Source organism: Aquarana catesbeiana, linkage group LG07 (genome assembly GCF_042186555.1).
Source record: "Aquarana catesbeiana isolate 2022-GZ linkage group LG07, ASM4218655v1, whole genome shotgun sequence".
Classification (NCBI taxonomy): Eukaryota; Metazoa; Chordata; class Amphibia; order Anura; family Ranidae; genus Aquarana; species Aquarana catesbeiana.
This window is the reverse complement of record NC_133330.1, coordinates 316,990,337-317,011,236: the sequence shown is the minus strand read 5'-3', so window position 1 is coordinate 317,011,236 and position 20,900 is coordinate 316,990,337. Positions and strand designations below refer to the sequence as shown.

Below are 20,900 nucleotides of genomic sequence, written 5' to 3'. Positions count from 1 at the left end.
GGCTGTTTGAAGTGCCTTGTATCATGAAAATGCCTTCCCATCTCTGTTACAGAGAGGTGGTTAAGGTAGGCATTGCCATAGATAGGCTCTCTGGTTGGTATTGCAGCCACATTTCCCTAGGCCTCAGCTCATCACTTTATACAAGACAAATAAAGGTTGTCTGGAGTCCTTTAAATCGTGTTGTTCTAGAGGGGTTGTTAAGGTAGGCACTGCTATCGAAATTTATAAAACTTAATGAGTCGGGTCTTCTGTTGGCTATTGCAGTCAGACTTCACCTATCTCTCAGCTCATTAACCTATATGAGATAACTAAAGGTTGTGTGCAGTTCTTCAAATCAACCAGGTTATTACAGAAGGTTTGTTAGGGTAGACACTCCCATACATACTCATAAAACTTAATAAAGCAGGTCATTTGTTAATATTGAAGGCAGACTTCACCTATCTTTCAGCTCAATAACTTAAATGAGACAATGAAAAGTTGTGTGCAGTCCTTCAAATGGACAATGGTGTTAGGCTGGATTCACACCTATGCATTTTTATTGCTTTTTGCATTTTGCACTACAGTCCATTTCCCATGGTTTCCTATGGAACACGCCCTGTAGTGCAAATCTGCAAAATGCAAAAAGCACTAAAAATGCATAGGTGTGAATCCAGGCTTACAGAGGATTTGTTAGGATACTCATAAAACGTAATAAAGTAAGTTGCCTGGTTGATATTTCAGCCAGACTTTGACTAGCCCTCAGCTCATTAACTTAACTATGACAACTAAATGTACAAAATCTTTTTAACTTTGTTATTATACGAGGTTGTTAGGATAGGCACTGTCATAGATACTCAGAAAGCCTAATAAAGAAGGTAATCTGGTTAATATTGCAGCCAGACTTCAACTAGCCCTCAGCTCATTAACTTATACATGACAATTAAAGGTTGTCAAAAATCCTTTAAGTCAATTGTGTTGTTATAGAGGGGTTGTTAGGATAGGCACTGCCACAGATACTCAAAAAAACGTATTAAAGCGGAGTTTCACCCAAAAATGGAACTTCCGCTTTAAGTGATGGTGAGCCCCTGAGATGCCACATTTGGCATGTCATTTTTTTCGGGAGAGGAGCAGATACCCTCTTTTTAGAGGCATCCAGCTCCCACTTCCTCCCGGGGCTCTGCAGCACCGGAAGAAAACTCACCTCTCCCCCCTCCCTCCCTGCAATATTCTGGGACACGTCACAGGTCCCAGAAGTTTGCCCGGCCATTCACGGCGCGCAGCGCAGCTCGCGCATGCGCAGTGTGTGCCCAGCTGTGAAGCCACAGCCAGGCGCCCACAGTAAGAATGCCGGCACCGTGGAGAGGAGGGGGAGAGGAGCGGGGCTTCGTACTCCTGCATCGCCGGACCGTGGGGCAGGCGAGTGTCTGATTATTAAAAGTCAGCAGCTACACTTTTTGTAGCTGCTGACTTTAATTTTTTTTCCTTGGCGGAACTCCGTTTTAAAGTAGGTTTTCTGGTTAATATTGCTGGCAGACTTTAACTAGTAGCCAGATTTTGACTAGTCCTCAGCTGATTAATTTATACATGACAACTAAAGATTGTCCAAAGTCCTTTGAATCATCTGTGTTGTTATAGAGGGGTTGGTAGGGTAGGCACTGTCATAAATATCGTATTTATCGGCATATAACACGCACTTTTTTCCCTGAAAATAGTGGGGAAATCACGGGTGCGTGTTATACGCCGACAGCGTACCTCGGAGGGGGGGAAGAGTGCCTCCGGAATTCACCGAGCCTTCATCTCCTCTCCACTCGGCTCTTACTCTGCTCTAACTTGGCTCTCACGTCACACACACACAGAGTCCCGCCTCCGCCACCGGCGTTGGACCAGTGTTCTGTCTATCACAGGAGCTGGTCCAATGTTGATGGCGGAGGCGGGACTGTGTGTATGTGACTGCTGACTGAGAGCCGAGTAAACAGGAGATGACGGCTCGGCGATTTCCTATGAGAGATGGTGAGCTGCATTGATGGGGGAGATGAGCACAGATCAGGCTGCAGATGGGCACAGATCAGGCTGCAGATGGGCACAGATCAGGCTGCAGATGGGCACAGATCAGGCTGCAGATGGGCGCAAATCAGGCTGCAGATGGGCACAGATCACGCTGCAGATGAGCACAGATCAGGCTGCAGATGGGTGCAGATCAGGCTGCACTGAAGCTGCAGATGGGCACAGATTAGGCTGCATTGAGGCTGCAGATGGGCACTAATCAGGCTGCATTGATGCTCACTGACCATTATTTTGCTTCAAAGTGGTTTATTTAAAAAAAAGTTTTTTTTCCCTAAAACTTCCCTCTTATATTGGGGTGCGTGTTATAGGCTGATAAATGCGGTACTCATAAGACTTTATAAAGTAGGCTCTCTGGTTAATATTGCAGCTAGACTGCAACTAGTCCTCAGCTCATTAACTTATACATGACAACTAAAGGTTGTTCAAAGTCCTTCAAATCAACTGTATAGTAATAGAGGGGTTGTTAGACTAGCCACTGCCACCGATACTGTCTGGCTGACATCAGAGCCTCAGCTCACTAAGTTCCATGGGAGAACGGAGAACGGTATGAAGTCTGCACCCAGCTGTGAACAAACAGACTGCCAGACACTAAAGAGGCCCCGTATGCGAGTACATTGAAAGGGTTTAACTCTTTACTCTGTACCCCTTTGAAGTAGCCAACCGCGCTTCCTTTGTGTTATATTTGGTTATATATATATGACTTATTTACAAACTGGAGCATTTGCAATCCAAAAAGTTCCCATGTGTCTTCTGAGCTTCATACAAAGTAACAGACGGCACCTTGGCCCTAACCCAAAGTGCAGAACAAGGACAGATGGCAATGAATATGCCAAGGAAGAAAATCATTTTATATTATTGTATATTTAGCTGTACTAAAGCTATTCAACCAAATGCTTGTTTAATATCATTAGGAAATAATCCGTAAGTGTTTCAAATTCTCTTTCTTTTTTTTCCCGGTTGCACTTGAGTGAGGTCAAATGAGGTCAATGCTTGAAAACTCCTAAGGCACCAAACAACGTCTTCTAAAATCTTCTCACGAAGAGCAAATTGAATCCATGGTGATTTATGAAAAATAATAAAAGTGTTCTAGATGAGAAGATGATGATCTGCATATCAATTCTATCTGCCGGCTAAGAAAACAATAGATGTGAAAGTTTTTATCAGGCAATTAGTTACATCAGAAGTCAACTCCATTTCTTGGGGAGTCCTCACTCAATAGATTACTGAAGTCCATTGTTTCCTCCGTTTTCATAAATTAGGTCCACTACTCTTAAAGTGGATGTAAACCCCAATTTTTTTTTTTTTTTTTTGATATCATACTGTAGAGTATAAGATTTCCTATCATTTGAGCCCAGTCTTGCCACAAAGAGTTAATTCATCTCTGAGCAATCCTCTTTTATTGTTCAGTGAGAAAAATCTTGACAAACTGAGAAAAACTTTGTCAAATCCTCCCCCTTGCTGTGAGTGACAGGTGATTTACATATCTCGTGCACTAGCCTAAGACATGCATTATTTTTTAATTCCCTCCCCCACTCCTTTCTTCAGCAGCTCTGCAAGGATTGGCTGTTCCACATCTCAGCATGATTTGGCATGCTGAAGTCATGTGGTTACTTTCCTGTCTTTTCATTGGATGTTAGAGATCATAGCAGAAGTTCAGTGTTAGAAATAAACAGGAGAAAATGCATATTGACAAGGGGAGTGTAGAGGTGGGCGGGGAGTCTACTGACATCACGACTCCACCCACCAAGCTCCAGACAACAGACCCACCCACAGAATCTGCAGTTTTTCGGGTCTCATAGACAGAGGGGAGACATTTGACAGGTAAAGATACATGCAGGAGACATGTATATCCTTATAGATAACCCCTATGGCAGGAGTTTAGAAAAGATGACATTGGGTTTACATCCACTTTAAATGATGTTCTCTATTCATTTGTGACCCCTGACTATTGTAACTTGGATTGCTCCCCTTCCCAAAGCAGTTTTAAAGTTGAACTATAGGCAAAACTTTTTTTTGTCATTTTGGATAGAGTAAAGGAAGGTTATAACCCCTGTCAAGACTTTCTTTTTCCTCCATCTGTGTCCAATAGTGGAGATTTCCCTTCACTTCCTGTCCCATAGGAAGTGAGAGGGAATCCCTGAAAAGTAAGGGAATTCCTTGGGGACCCCCCAGCTCACCAGAACTAGTGTCCCCATTGGAAGATTCCTTCTTCATTACTTTTCTGGGGACAACCCAAAATTTGGAACTTTTGCTTTTTCTTACTTTCATTTTCAATAATAATGGTTAACAGACCAAATAGAGAGCGTGAAATTCCTTAACGGGGGGAACAGACAGTAGTAAAAACTGGCAGGTGTTCTAATCCCTCTCCCCTCTATCCAAAACAAAAGAAAAAAAGTTGCCTTTAGTTATACTTTAAGACCAGGAGCTGTGATTACAGGTTTTACCTGCAGCGCCATCTGATGATTAAATCTGGTATTTCAACCACCAAATATAATTGTAGTCTATGACAGCAACATACCATTAAAAGTGCACTTCAGTCATTGTAGATGAAGTATTGGGGGGGGGTTACTAAAACTGGAGAGTGCAAAATCTGGTGCAGCTCTGCATAGAAACCAATCAGCTTCCAGGTTTTATTGTCAAAGCTGAATTGAACAAGCTGAAGTTAGAAGTTGATTGGCCACCATGCACAGCTGCACCAGATTCTGAGTGCTCCAGTTTTAGTGAATCTAGATGCATACCTTGAATACAAGCTTAATTTCAATTTTTACCCTTTGGGCTTTGTTCACACAGGTGTACTTAATTGTATACCCATGTGAAGGGCTGTGTTTGCCTGTATGTGATGCACAGGTGTCCTATGCATCCCCATGTAGGCAGTCCCATTCATGTCAATCGGGACGCAGTGGCTGCAAGTCCAAACGCAATATTCCCCACGCACACTTTCATAGAAATGGCTGTAATTGTGCTGAGTGCTGTAATGACCACCGGCTGGAAACCTCAACACAAAGGATTCCTCAGAAGGGTCCAACAGTCACTGTCACTTGCCTAATGAAGGGGCCCTGCGTGGCTCCGAAACATTGCCCGTATGTGTACCGTGCCTAGCTGCCAACTGTCCCTGATTTCGAGGGACTGTCCCTGATTTGGAGCAATGTCCCTCTGTCCCTCTTTCCTCCTCATTTGTCCCTCATTTTGGTCTGATCTATATAGATGTATATAAAATGCACTTTTCCCAAGTGCTAAACCTTTCATCCAATTTCTAAATTGCTGCATTTGTAAATTTTAAAAGCCAATATAAAGGAATAGTAGTGGTAAAAAAAAGCCCTTGTGGATTTATTTAACCTTTTTGTTTTGGTTAATTCTCCTTTAAGAGGGTGTGGCAGGGGGCGTGTCCTATGCCTAGATACGTTTGCTAATAGGTGTCCCTCATTCCCATCTCAAAATGTTGGTAGGTATGACCGTGTGACCATGTGAATAAGGCTTTGGATCCTTCTGAGGAATCCTTGGTGTGCTGATGACTTTTCTCCACGCAGTGGCTGCAAGGACATGGCTGCTGCTCCCAATTTGGCAGCTATGCGGGGGGCGGGTGTGCACGGGTGTGTGTCCCCAAAAACACACTGTCTGCATTTAGGGCAAGCACCCACACAACTGTGAATTTGGGACCAGTGGCTGTGTTCGTGCATTTGCTGTATCCCTATTCACATGAGTTGGACTGCCTGCATGGGAATGCACAGATCACCTGTGTATCCCATGAGTGCAAACCTGGCCCTTGGCAGAGGTATACATTTAAGTACGCCCGTATGAACTAGGCCTATAGTAAAACTGAATTTTGATTAGACAATTGCAATTCGTTTAGTTCTGAATTCGTTTTTTAACAATTTTTGACAAATTCATTAATTCGGAAATTTCTGAATTTTTTCATTTCCGAAATGTCCAAATTTCTGAATTCCCGAAATTATGAATTTCCAAATTTCCGAATTTTGAATTTCCGAAATCATGAATTTCTGAAATTTCGAATTTACGAATTTATGAATTTTCAAATTTACGAATTTACGAAAATTCTAAATATTTGAAATATCATAAATTTAAAAATTCAAAAATTTGGAAATTTGAAAGTCCAAGAATAAGAATGAAAATCTAAAGATTCAAAAACCCGAAAATCGGAAATAATAACTAACTAATAATAGATATTGGAATTTCATTTCAAATTTGGCTGTTAGTGAACGTAATGAGTACGAATTATCTGAAATAAGAATGCTGTATCTAAACGAATGGAACATAACGATCTAATAATAATAAATAACAATAATGAAAATAAAACCTTTTATTATTATTATTTATTATTAATTTATTCCATTCCATTTGTTTAGATGCGGCATTCGTTTTTCCGGAAAATTCGTAACTTCGGATAAATTTGTATTCGTTACGTTCACTAACAGCCAAGTTTGAAAGGAAATTCCAATACCTATAATTTAATAGTTAGTTATTATTTCGAATTTTACAGATTTTCTTTCTTTTTTTCAGATTTTCGAATTTTCGGATTTTAGAATTTTTGAATTTCCGAAAATCCAAAAATTCGGAATACGAAAATTCAGAAATTTGAATATTTGAATATTCGGAAATTCGAAAATTTGAAAATTGGGAAATTCAGAAATTCGGAAATTCAAAAATGTGGAAATTCAAAAATTCGGAAATCTGAAAATTCGAAATTGGGAAATCCGAAAATTGAAAATTGGAAAATTCGGAAATTTGAAAATCCGAATTTTTGTTTTTCCGAATTTTCGAATTCCAAATTTTCAAATTTCCGAAAAAAGCAAAAAAATGAATGAAACGAAAACGAACAAATTTTTTGTCCATACACATGTCTAATTTAGATTCTAGGTTTGCTTGAAGTTTCTAGCTGATCCATATGCCATACCTTTCCCTATGTAAAATATCATCAATCATTTAACCCTCCTAAAAAGCTTTAGCAAGTTATTGCAAATTGAAAAATTGTTTTAATTTTTTTTTTTCAAAATGCAGCTTTGATTACATTTATACCTGGTTATCCTACCAAGAAGGTCCTTGTTCAGGGACTTCCTGCTACAATGTGACAATTGTCTCCCAACTATGCTCCTGCATTGTCACCCAATGACATGTGACCCTGATGGAGACTACAAGCAGCCGCGCCAACACATATTGCACAAGCATAGTCCAGTGTTGTCACTATCAGGAAGCCGGGAAAATCTTGTACAGTCAATGCTGGAGTGAGAGCATGTAGACAGGAAGTGCCTAAAAGAGGCTGGAAGAGATCAGCAGCATGTGAAATGCAGAAAAGGCTAAAAAAAAAATGTGAAAAATATTTTGCTTGAAAAAAAAAACATGATGATTGGTTATGATATACAGTGCTTTAGCAAACTAAAGGGGGTATCTATAACAAATTTGCAGAGCTATTCATCCTGTGAAACTGAATGTACATTTGTTATGTGTGAATGGGGACAAAATCAAATGTTATTAGGCATTTTTCTCTCCAGGTTGAATGTTCTTCATAGTGTGAATCAGGGAAATACCACATTATGGCCTTTGGATGGAAAAAAATACTGATTAACTGTGATTGTCAGCTCCCTCTAGTGGTCATAATGCACTATTTTCCTGATTCTGTATGAAGAATATTTGAATGCGAGAGAAAAAATGGTTAATAGCTTGGGGCTAAGCTGCTGTGAAAAAGCCTCCTCCATTGAGAAAAGTTATATCTGGTTGATTAGTATCTGTTACTTCACCTGAACAAGCCGACATAACCTGTTAACCTACAGTGCCTTGAAAAAGTATTCACACCCCTTGAAATTTTCCACATTTTGTCATGTTACAACCAAAAACGTAAATGTATTTTATTGGGATTTTATGTGATAGACCAACACAAAGTGGCACATAATTGTGTAGTGGAAAGAAAGTGATAAATGGTTTTCAAAAATTTTACTAATATTTGAAAAGTGTGGCGTGCATTTGTGTTCAGCCCCCTTTACTCTGATACCCCTAACTAAAATCTAGTGGAACCAATTGCCTTCAAAAGTCACCTAATTAGTAAATAGAGTCCACCTGTGTGTAATTTAATCTCAGTATAAATACAGCTGTTCTGTGAAGCCCTCAGAGGTATCTAGAGAACCTTAGTGAATAAACAGCATCACGAAGGCCAAGGAACACACCAGACAGGTCAGGGATAAAGTTGTGGAGAAGTTTAACCCTTTCATGACCAAGCCTATTTTTGAAATTTGGTGTTTACAAGTTAAAATCCGTATTTTTTGCTAGAAAATTACTTAGAGTTCCCAAACATTATATATATATATATATTTTTAGCAGAGAATCTAGAGAATAAAATGGCGATTGTTGCAATATTTTTTATCACACGGTATTTGTGCAGCGGTGTTTTAAACGCAAATTTTTGGAAAAGGGACACTTTCATGAATTTTAAAAAATCCAAACAGTAAAGTTACCCCAACTTTTTTGTATAATGTGAAAGATGATGTTACTCCGAGTAAATAGATACCAAACATGTCACCCTTTATAATTGCACGCACTCGTGGAATGGCGACAAACTACGGTACCTATGAATTTCCATAGGCGATGCTTTAAAAAAATTTTTACGGTTACCAGGTTTAAGTTACAGAGGAGGTCCAGGGCTAGAATTATTGCTCTTGCTCTGACGATCGCGGCGATACCCCACATGTGTGATTTGAACACCGTTTACATACGCGGGCGCCACTTCCGTATGCGTTTTCTTCGCTGCGCGAGCTCGCGGGGACAGGGGCACTTTAAAAAAAATTTTTTTTTTTTTATTTATTTTATTTATTTTTTTACTTTATAAATTGTGTTTTAAAAAAATTTTTTTTTTTTTTATAACTTTTATTGCTGTCACAAGGAATGTAAACATCCCTTGTGACAGTAATAGGTGGTGACAGGTACTCTTTATGGAGGGATGGGGGGTCTAAAAGACCCCCCATTCCTCCTTTACACTTCAAAGTATTCAGATTGCTGAAAACGGCGATTCTGAATACTGTGTACTTTTTTTAATTCGGCGCCATTGGCAGCCGAGTAAACGGGAAGTGACGTCATGACGTCGCTATCGCGTTTACAACGAGAAGGCTGTAACGAAGCCGCCCACAGCTTCGTTCTATCCCGCCCCCAGCCGCCGAAGGTACCCGATTGGACACCGGGCCTCCTGATCGCACGGGAGCCCCGGTAACAGCGGCGGGAGGCGGCGGGAGGGGGGATGTCCCCTCCCGCTCCTCCGGTATAACAACCGAGCGGCTTTTAGCCGCATCGGTTGTTATACTCGGGTAGCCGATCGCCCGCTGTAAACAACGGTACCGGAATGATGCCTGCAGCTGCGGGCATCATCCCGGTATAACCCCGGAAAGCCGAGTACACATATCTGCGTACGGTCGGCGGGAAGGGGTTAAAGCAGAGTTAGGTTTTAAAAAATTATCCCAAGCTTTGAACATCTCACAGAGCACTGTTCAATCCATCATCCAAAAATGGAAAGAGTATGGCACAACTGCAAACCTACCAAGACATGGCCGTCCACCTAAACTGACAGGCAGGGCAAGGAGAGCATTCATCAGAGAAGCAGCCAAGAGGCCCATAGTAACTCTGGAGGAGCTGCAGAGATCCACAGCTCAGGTGGGAGAATCTGTCCACAGGACAACTATTAGTCGTGCTCTCCACAAATCTGACCTTTATAGAAGAGTGGCAAGAAGAAAGACATTGTTGAAAGAAAGCCATTAGAAATCCTGTTTGCAGTTTGCAAGAAGCCATGTGGAGGACACAGCAAACATGTGGAAGAAGGTGCTCTGGTAGCAAAACACTATGTGTGTCGGAAAACTAACAATGCACATCACCCTGAACACACCATCCCCACCGTGAAACATGGTGGTGGCAGCATCATGTTGTGGGGATGCTTTTCTTCAGCAGGGACAGGGAAGCTGGTCAGAGTTGATGGGAAGATGGATGGAGCCAAATACAGGGCAATCTTAGAAGAAAACCTGTTAGAGTCTGTAAAAGACTTGAGACTGGGGCGGAGGTTCACCTTCCAGCAGGACAACGACCCTAAACATACAGCCAGAGCTACAATAGAATGGTTTAGATCAAAGAATATTCATGTGTTATGCCCTGTACACACGGTCAGACATTGATTGGACATTCCGACAACAAAATCCATCGGATTTTTTCCAATGGATTTTGGGCCAAACTTGTCTTGCATACACACGGTCATACAAAGTTGTCCGAAAATCCGATCGTTCTGAACGCGGTGACGTAAAACACGTACGTCAGGACTATAAACGGGGCAGTAGCCAATAGCTTTTGTCTCATAATTTATTCCGAGCATGCGTGGCACTTTGTGCGTCGGATTTGTGTACACACGATCGGAATTTAAACGATCGGATTTTGTTGTCGGAAAATTTTATATCCTGCTCTCAAACTTTGTGTTTCGTAAATTCCGACGGAAAAAGACAGATGGAGCCCACACACGATCGGAATTTCCGACAACAAAATCCGATCGCACTTTTTCCATTGGAAAATCCGACCGTGTGTACAGGGCATTAGAATGGCTCCGTCAAAGTCCAGACCTGAATTCAATTGAGAATCTGTGGCAAGACTTGAAAATTGCTGTTCACAGACGCTCTCCATCCAATCTGACAGAACTTGAACTATTTTGCAAAGAAGAATGAGCAAAAATGTCCCTCTCTAGATGTGCAAAGCTGGTAGAGACATCCCCAAAAAGACTTGTAGCTGTAATTGCAGATAATGGCGGTTCTACAAAGTATTGACTCAGGGGGGCTGAATACAAATGTACCCCACACTTTTCACATATTTATTTGTAAAAAAATTTGAAAACCATTTATCATTTTCCTTCCACTTCACAATTATGTGCCACTTTGTGTTGATCTATCACATAAAATCCCAATAAAATACGTTTACGTTTTTTGGCTGTAACATGACAAAATGTGGAAAATTTCAAGGGGTGTGAATACTTTTTCAAAGCACTGTAATACTGAAAACAGCAGGATGTGGATCCTGCTCTTTTATGCAAGGCTGAAGCTATATAAGGTGGGGACACCCATGTTTTAGGACTCAGAAGGTCTCAGAAGTTGTCCATTATTCCTGGAAGTCTCCTTTAACTGATCCAAAACATTTTTAGGAACATAACACCAAAATAATTCACAAACAAAAATAAATTGTAGTTCCAAAGTGCTTTTTTTTCCTTGAATGTAAACCACAAGAAATACAATTTGTAATTTGAGAGTCTGCAAAAATAGATGTAAAGGATCACACACGCCATTTTTGATACGATTGTGCCATTCCATAACATATATATAGCCATTAATGCTTTTTTTGAATAGAGTAGGGAATGATTAAACCACCGTGAAATGTTTTATTTTTTTATTTTATTTATTTTTTGCTGTTTTTATTTCCTGTCGCCTAGGGAAGATTTACCTTCACCTCACCAGGTGCTGCTCCTAATTTGCTCCTGGGTCCTTTTTTTTTTTTTTTTTCATTTATTTCCAACTAATTAGGCATGGGGACAATGTCATTTTTGAGTGCTCCTCACTATGTACAATATTCAAAACACTTTGGCTGTTTTATATTTTCTTGTTGTGAATGAACAGCAATAATAAAGCTTTAGTGTAATTTTTTTTTTTTTTTTTTGTACAGCTTTAGTCACAATACTTACCTGTAATGAAGGATGTACCAAGCTCTGTAGGCAGCCAGATCCTGTAGATATGTTCACTGAAGGGATACCCCGTCCTCTTCCTGTCTCTGGATTTCCAGCTCTGCAATGATTATTAGCTTGGAGCTGAGCTGCTGTGAAAAAGTAATGCCAGGGACCCACCCCTTCCTACCACCTCCTCCATTGAGAAAGGTTATTTTATCACTTTCGCTGCCTGTAGCACGACCTCTGAATGTTGGGGAGGATCCTGCGGCTCCTCAGACTCTGCCCAATCACAGTTTCTGTTTCATGCAGTATCAAGAATAAAATATTTTTTTCTCAATGGAGGAGAAGGGAGGATGGGTGAGTCCTTGGCACATCTTTTTCACAGCAGCTCAGCCCAGAGCCTGAAGCTTTTAGCCATCACAGCTCCGGAAGTTCAGAGACAGGAAGAAGACAGGGCATCCCTGTAGTGAAGATCTCTGAATGACTTGGGACATACAGGACTTTATTACTGGTAGGCAATGTGACTAAAGATGTACAGAAAAATATATATATCTAAACTTCAACTTTAAGAGACTTTGGTTCCTTGGTCTGGTGATCTCATTAGGCTTTTTGCATGTGGATTTCAAACTCTGGGTCCATTAACTAAGAGGTACCTTGTCTGCGCTAAGAGCAGCCTCGCTGGAAACCTTGAACCCAATTTAAATTTGATTGATCTTCTTCAACCACAAGTCATTGATAAATAGAGCCAGATTTTAGCTGAGGAGACACTTTGGGATTTTTACAGCCTGAAGGAGTCAGTGCTGGACAGGATGACTATGACTAGAAGCCCTAAGACAGGGGTGCTCAACCGGTGGCCCGGAGGCCTCTGATGTGGTCTGTTCTAGGATGGTGGGTCGGCAAGCCCAAATCACGGGTTGCCTAGAGCATCAGAGTGGTTGGAGCCAGCGCCAGAAGAAGCAAGCGGCTGCGGAGGGAGCAGGAGCCACATACGCCAACGCTTTATCTATACTGCCTGGGACAGAAACCTTTCCAACAGCCAGCGATGCCAGCAAAAAAAGTGAAGGATAAAAGGTCAGCTTATTAAATGTCACAGGTTAGCAACAGGCATATTATTGTCATAGTTTTGCAATGGGGCATATATGAGCAATGAGTACAGTTTTTCAATGGTTATTAGGTAGCTTCCATACTGATCCCCTTAAGTGATTTAGTAACCGGTCGCAGGCCACAATTAACTGGCTTTTACCGCACCCCAAATCGCAAACGAAAATGAGCCCCTATTGTCTTGAGCTTCCTATAAGGCTGCTTTCACAGTGATGCGCTGTTGTTTACCCGTACTGAAGGTGCAGCGCAGTTCACCACCGCGGGGGTTACCTGCACTGAGCCATAGACTTCTAATATATCCTGCAAGTTTGGTGCACTTTCTGAAAGTGCACCACTCCCACAAGATGTAATAGAAGTCTATGGCTCAGAGCAGCTAACCCAAAGGAAAGCTGTTGGTGCACTGCGCTGCACCTTCAGTGCGGATAAACCACAGCGCATCAGTGTGAAAGCAGCCTTATAGGGGGCTCAGGACATTAGGGACTCATTTACATTTGTGGTTTGGAGGGCAGTAAAAGCCATTGTCATTGTGGTTGGTGACCGGTTACCAAATCACTTAGGAGGCCTTCGTTCTTCAAATAGTTGAGCACCCCTGCTCTAAGGGCAATAAATCTATACTACTACAATATCAAAGTCACTTCACTTTAGGGCTTGCAAATGGGAATTTGTCATTTGGGATAAGCTTGGGTTCGGCCACCGTTCAGGCTCAACTCATGTTTGACAGAACCCAGAAGATAGCTGTCAGTGCCAGACTAATGAGCTGCAGGCCGGGGATCCAGTGCTATGGACAGTGTCAGCAGCAACCTCTGTAATCCTTAATAATACAGTGATAAGTGAGTGTTATCTTACACAGATGTTCTATGTTCAAATTGCCTCAACAGCTCCCATAATGGGGTTCCCTCCACCCCTAGGCCCCATAGAAGCCCTGTGGGCTTCTATGACTATTGCTATGCCTTCAGGGGCGGACTGACCATTTGGGCACTCAGGCTCTGCCCAAGGGCCTGCAGCCAGTAGGGGGCCCCATGAGAGAATTCTTGCCAAGTACTGTCATGGATTTATTTGTCCAGCCAATTTTTTGTCCTGAGAAATGTTACGGAAATGCAATGTAAGAATGGCCTACACTGCCAGCGTGTCTTGGCTCAGTATTTTGCGGGTGCATCAGCTTGCAATGTATCACCGTCTCTGCCTCCAGCATACAGTGTAATCTGTTTACATTGTATAGCTATGGAGCGTGGTGGGGTGGGGCATGGTTGGCAGGACGGGAATTGGGAAGGCACAACTTTCATGGCACAAGCACCCGTTCATCAGGAGTTCTTCAGGACTACTTGAACAAAGCCATGTTTTCAGAGGGTGGACCTCTCTCTCTCAGGGTCCCTCTCTCTCACACCCATCCCGCTCTCATACCCATCGCGCTCTCACATACCCCTCTCTCTCTCTTACCCCCAATCTCTTCTTCATTCCTTTCTGCCTCTCTCACCCCCTCACTATCACCCCCTCTTTCTCTCTCTCTCTCTCTCACACCCCTCTTTCTCTCACCCTTCTCTCTCTCACCCCCCTCTCCCTCCCCCCATCACCCCTCTGTCTCTCTCACCCACCCTCTCTCTTTTACCGCCCTGTCTCTCTCATCTCCCCCCTCTCTCTCTCACCCACCCTCTCTCTTTTACCGCCCTGTCTCTCTCATCTCCCCCCTCTCTCTCTCACCCACCCTCTCTCTTTTACTGCCCTGTCTCTCTCATCTCCCCCCTCTCTCTCTCACCTCTCTCTTAGCCCTTCTCCTTTACCCCCTCTCTCTCACCCCCTCACTATCACCCTCCCTCTCACTCCTCTCTCTCTCTCTTACCCTTCTCTCTCTCACCCCTCTCTCTCCCTCACCCCCCTCTCTCTCACATCTCCCCCCTCTCTCACCCCTCTCTCTCTCACCCACCTTCTCTCTCTCTTACTGCCCTCTCTCTCTCTCTCGCCTCCCTCTCTCCCCCACCCCCTCTTACCCCCCTCACCCCCCTCTTTTTCTCATCCCCCTCTCTCTTTTACCACCCTGTCTCTCCCCCTCCCCCTCTCTCTCTCTCTCTCTCTCTCTCTCTCTCACACCCCTCTCTCTCCCTCACCCCCTCTCTCTCACCTCCCCCTCTCTCTCCTACCCCTCACTTAACCCCCTCTTTCTCTCACCCACTCTCTCTCTTTTTTATCACCCCCCTCTCTTACCCCCCTCTTTTTCTCACCCCCCTCTCTCTTTTACCGCCCTCTCTCTCTCACCTCCCCATCACCCTCCCCCTCTCTCTCACCTCTCTCACTCCTTCTCCTTTACCAGTGATCCCAGTGATACTACAAGACGTAGAGGGTAAACTCTCCAGATGGGGCACAGACAAAAATAAAAACCTCACAGAGGTTCTAACCTGATTTCACTGCAGTCCTGTTCACCACTGAGAGCAGATCTCAGTGGGGGTACAGACAGCAAGAAAAAAAAACCTGTCTGGGTCCATAATACTTCCCCACTCTATCCAAAAGCTCTGGTTGGTTTGGTTCTAATTAAAAGTCTTTAGATAGGAATGTGTAATCAACTTATGATAGAGGTAAACAGTTACACAATTCAAATGTTTATATAAATATATATTATAGTTTAAAAAATAGATATCTTCTTTATATGTGTTTTCATATGGAACTGTATAATATATTTATATATTTGTTTTTTTTAAAGTCACATAATGTCTTCATAAAAAACACAAGGCCTCCATTCACAGATTTCTTCTTCTAAATGGATTGCCGATGAAGCTGAAAAGTGATCAGTGCAGTTTTAGTCAATCGTCAACAGAAATTTACTTCATTTAATAGAATCAGAAAATCCACTTTGGGAACCCTTATAAAAATCTGTTTACCCAAAATGTGACCTGTAACCCTTTTGCTGCTGGAGCAATTTATTTTTTGGTAATGTTTTTTTGACTAGGAAATAAGGGAGAAAAATACTTATACCAGGCCGGCCTTCCAATGCTTCTATGGCAGTGGTTCTCAACCTCTTAGTGCCGTGACCCCTTGATAAAATTTCCCAAGTTGTGGGGACCCCTAACAGTAAAATTATTTTTGTAGCATGGGTTGTCAGCACCCAAGGTAAGACAAGTAATTTGCGCCCCTAACCCATGGATATTTAGCACTCCCTGAGTCCCTTCCATTCATATAGTATTAAAACCCCTTATGGTACATTGTGGATGTACCACTCTCTTTGTTCTCCTTTCTTTCCCTATCTCTCTCTATCCTAATTTCTTGGGTTTTTTTCCCCCATCCCTCTCTCTAGCCATCTTTCTTGTTCTTTCTCTTATTCTTTCTCCCCCTTTTTCTTTGTTCCTCACCCTCTTTTCCTCTCCCTTCCACGTATTCTCTATTTTTATTCCTTCTCTTACTCATTGGTGGGGGGGGGGGAATGGGATGAGTGGCAGTGCTGGGGGAAGTTCTGATCAGCCAACGTAGGTGCTCTTGATCAAGGTCATCTGCTGATCTGAGAACTGTAGTGGGGAATTTTAATGGCAACTATAATCACAGGTAGAGTTACTCACTGTGTCTCCGGCTTTACTGTGTCTCCGACTTTGTGGTGTCTCGCAGCAGTAACACCTATGCCAAAATCAGGAGCTCCTCCCACTTTACATTCCTCACCAGTCAGCTGACCTCTAGTCTCTGCCCCCCAGCCATGCCGTGAACTGAATGGGCGGCTGCGAAGAGGCTGAGTGGGCGGCCATAAGCTCCAGGAACAGTCCAGCTGGGTGGCCACAGGCTCCAGGGACTGGGAGAGTGGTGCGGGCTTCAGGAACAGCCCAGGATTCGCTGACCCCTGGCAAATCGTCATTCAACCCCCGAGGGGGTCCTGACCCCCGGGTTGAGAACCACTGTTCTATGGTGTCAACATGCCTCAGTGCTGTCTCCTGTGATAGCTGGACACACAAAATCCCATGAGAATGCACTCTAGGCCATTGCAGAAGAGCTTCTTAAGTGCCCAGGCATCTCAAGGAGGCAGTAGTGAGTTGATGAAATCCTGAAAGTGTTGGAAGCTGGGGTATTTTTTTTTTTTTTTTTTAGTTTAATTTTTAAATCACCTTTGTAGGTCATTATACTTTGGGTTATAAGGGGTTTTAATTTTTCATGGAAGTTCCACTTTCAGTTTTAGGCAGCTACAAATAAAATATTTTTGGCCTGCTCAGTAATTTTGAGGCAAAAACTATTTTGCCAGTATAACTGCTCATCTTTATTAGCCACTACAAATAAATGCCAATTTTATATGGTAGGCTTGTGTGGACATCCACCCAAGCTGACAATAGTTCATTCCAGACTGTGAAGCCCCATTAGCAGTGACTTTAGTGGGGTAATAATGTCTAAAGTGGGTGCTAGGAATCAGCAAAACCATGTGATTATTTTTAAAACGTAGTATATCTTCCTTTGGAAAGGCTATGTATTCCCAGAAAGCCACCCACTTGGAACCATTGTACTTCAGTATAGATCCCTGATTTAATGATTTATATGATTTAGAATAGAGATACTCACCTGGTAAGCCTAAATGTCTAGCTGGTCTTCAACTTCACACATTCTTAGTCTTCTGTTTGGGTAGTTGTGTCTCCATGGTCCTCAGAATTAGACTGGACATCCGTCATTTCAATGTCATGAATGCTTGATGATTCTGCCTCACCATGCTGGTCAGTATGTGTTTCTTTTTTCTCTTCTTCCATATTGACTACTTGAGTGACCTCATCCCCTTCCTGGGCTCTTTCCTCCTGCTCCAGCTCCTGGCTGGCTTCCTCTGTCCTTGGTTCATCATCAACATTTGAATCATCAGCTTTTTGGTTTGTTTCAGATGTTTCATCATTGATCTCTATAGGCTCCACTTGAGTGACCGCATGTTCACCTTCTCTGCCCCCTTCGTTTTGATTGTCATCATTGGGTTCAGTGTTTTCATTAGTCTCAGATTCCTGCACTTCTTCACTAGTGCTAGGTGCACTTGCATCTTCATTTCCATCATCAGGTGCATCAACATTCGTATCATCACCAGGATGTTCATTTATTTCAACTACTTCATCAATGGAGCCTTCAGCTTTGTTATCTGTAGCTTCGTCTCCTGGTGCATCAGCAGCACTCATAGCTCTGGGAGCTTCTTCATTTTCCTCATTTACCTCACCAGATGCTTCTTCATTCACCACACTTTCATCAACAGGTGCTTCTTGATTCTCCGCATTCACCTCACCAGGTATGTCTTCATCTTCCACATCCACCACACTGGGTGATGCTTCATTCTCCTTTTTTATTTCACCAGGTAAGTCATCATTCTGCTCATCCACGTCATTAGTTGCTACCTGAATTTCCACATTCCTATCAGCAGATGCAACTTCATTCTCCACATTCATATCAACTGGTGCTTCCTCATTCTCCATATTCATGTTTGCAGGTGCTTCTTCATTGTCTACATTCTCCTCAGCAGGTGCTTTATCATTCTCTGCATTCTCCTCAGCAGGTGCTTCTTCATTCTCCGCATTCTCTTCAGCAGGTGCTTCTTCCTTCTCCACGCTCTCCTCTGCAGGTGCTTTATCATTCTCTGCATTCTCCTCAGCAGGTGCTTCTTCATCCTCTGCATTCTCTTCAGCAGGTGCTTCTTCCTTCTCCACGTTCTCCTCAGCAGGTGCTTTATCATTCTCTGCATTCTCCTCAGCAGGTGCTTCTTCATTCTCCACATTCACCTCAGAAGTGTTTTCTTCATTCTCTATATTCTCCTCAGCAGGTGCTTCTTCATTCTCCACATTCTCCTCAGCAGGTGCTTCTTCATTCTCCACATTCTCCTCAGCAGGTGCTTCTTCTTTTTCCACATTCTCCTCAGCGAGTGCTTCTTCATTCTCCTCGTTTACATCACCAGTTGTTTCTTCATTCTCAGCATTTGCATCAGCAGGTACCTCTTCATTGCCTGCATTTGCATCAGCAGGTGCCTTTTCAATCCCAACAGTTACATCATCAGATGTTTCTGCAATCTGGGCATGTACATCACTAGGTGCATCTTCATTTTCAACATTAATATCACCTATAGCTGTTTCTTCATGTTCACCAATCACCTCAACAGATTCTTGTCCATTTTCAACAAATGCTTCACTAGATGTTTCCTTATTCTCATCACTCATTTCAACATTTGCATTCTCTTCATTTGCGTTATTATATGTTTCTTCATTTTCAGCATTCACATCTATAGCTGAAGTTTCATCCTCCATATTCTGATCATCAGATGTAGGAACTTCCTCATTCTCTACCTTTACTTCCTCAGGTTCTTCTCCAGACTCAGCATTCATATCAGCGGGCACTTCTTCATTCTCCACATTCACCTCATTGGGTATTTCTTCATTCTCTGCATTCACGATAGCAGGTGCTTCTTCATCTTCCACATTCACCTCATTGTCAATGTTTAGCTCTTCAGGTACTTTATCATTTTCTGTATTTTCACCAGCAGGCTCCTCTTCATTTTCCACATTCACATCAGGGGGTGTTTCAACATTTTCATCACCGGGTGCTTCCACATTTTCAACATTTTCATTACCAGGTGCTTCCTCATTTTTAATGTTTTCCTCACCAGATTCTTTCTCTTTTTCAACATTTTCATCACCAGGTGCTTCCTCCTTTTCAACATTTTCATCACCAGGTGCTTCCTCCTTTTCAACATTTTCCTCACCAGATGCTTCCTCCTTTTCAACATTTTCATCACCAGGTGCTTCCTCCTTTTCAACATTTTCATCACCAGGTGCTTCTTCTTTTTCATCATTTTCATCACCAGGTACTTCCTCCTTTTCAACATTTTCATCACCAGGTGCTTCCTCCTTTTCAACATTCTCATTTTCCACATTTTCAGGTGGTTTATCATTCTCCATAGTCTCATCAGTAGTTGTGTCCCCATTCTCTACTTTGGCATCAGCACTTTCTTTGTTGTTCTCCACATCTACATTAGCTGGTGCTTCTTCATTCTCCACTTTGGCATCGGGGCTTTCTTCAACATGCTCCACATTCTCATCAGCAGATGCTTCTTCATTCTCCACTTTGACATCAGCACTTTCTTCATCATGCTTTCCATCCACAGCAGTGGGTGCTTCATTGTCATTTTCATTGACAGTAACAAATGCTTTTTCATTTTCAGCATTTATGTTAGGAGGTACATCTTCAAGTTCTTCACTGACACCCGCGGGTGCTTCTTGATTCTCCACATTCTCTTCAGCAAGTGTATCTTCACCCTCGACACTGAGGTCACCAGATGCCTCTTCGTTCTCGTTATTCCCATCATCAGATTTGACCCCAACCTCTTCAGACTTTAGGTCTCCTTCTGTTTTCAGTTGTTCTGCTGAAGAACTTGATAGAGTTTCTTCTATTTTATCATCTTCTGGATCTGTTTTCATTTCACATTCAAGTCCCACTGCTTCCTCTTTACCAATGTTCTCTTCCAAAACTTTATCCTCATTGATGTTATTTAATTCTGCATCTTCTGCTTTTAAATCGAAGGGTATGGATTCTTCTGAATGATATTCAGTTGGTATTTCAACTTTATCCTCAGACATTTCTTGATCTAAATCTCCTGCTGCCTCTTTTATTTCATCTTCTGTGTCAGCTTTGAAATCCTCCTCAACCTCTTCATGTTTTGAATCCACACTATCTTTGGCTTCTATTTCATCTTGCTCTTGTCCAGATTCTTGCTCTTTTTCTGAAGCCTCATCTACTGTATCTTGAATGGTGCTTTCAGTCAAAACTGTGAAAATAATTAAATATTGAAAAAATACATATGTGTGTGTGTGAACTGTATAACACTGAATAATTCCAGGAAATATAGTATACTGTAACATTACTATAATGATTAAAGCAGAACTCCAGATAAAAATAAATAATTATCAACAGGCAGCCATACATAGAGCACTATTTCAGGCCAGAAAGCTTATCTTGCAGCACTGGAAATCTGATCAGGCCCCAACCAATAGAGAATGGATTAATCACATGGGGGACACACTCTGCCTAGAAAAGCTTATTTACCAGCATAGAAGTTGCCCCAATAAATATGACAAGTTATGGAGGAAGTGGCTAG

The 20,900-nt window shown here is 42.3% G+C and overlaps 1 protein-coding gene across 5 annotated transcripts in view; it reads right to left on the bottom strand.

The window, feature by feature from the left end:
• Positions 1-304: 304 nt before the first annotated feature.
• ERICH3 (glutamate rich 3) overlaps positions 305-20,900 on the bottom strand; it is a 203,021-nt gene continuing 182,425 nt past the window's right edge. For 3 of the 5 annotated variants that reach the window (XM_073593734.1, XM_073593739.1, XM_073593738.1), the window contains 2 exons: positions 17,351-20,570; positions 15,112-15,595 (listed from right to left, as the gene is read on the bottom strand). In XM_073593734.1, the coding sequence (XP_073449835.1) occupies positions 17,395-20,570 (3,176 nt within the window). In that variant the 3' untranslated portion in view covers positions 15,112-15,595; positions 17,351-17,394. Of the gene's footprint in view, positions 3,174-15,111; positions 15,596-17,350; positions 20,571-20,900 lie in introns of those variants that run through there. The other 2 variants (XM_073593736.1, XM_073593737.1) reach the window with 2 other exon arrangements.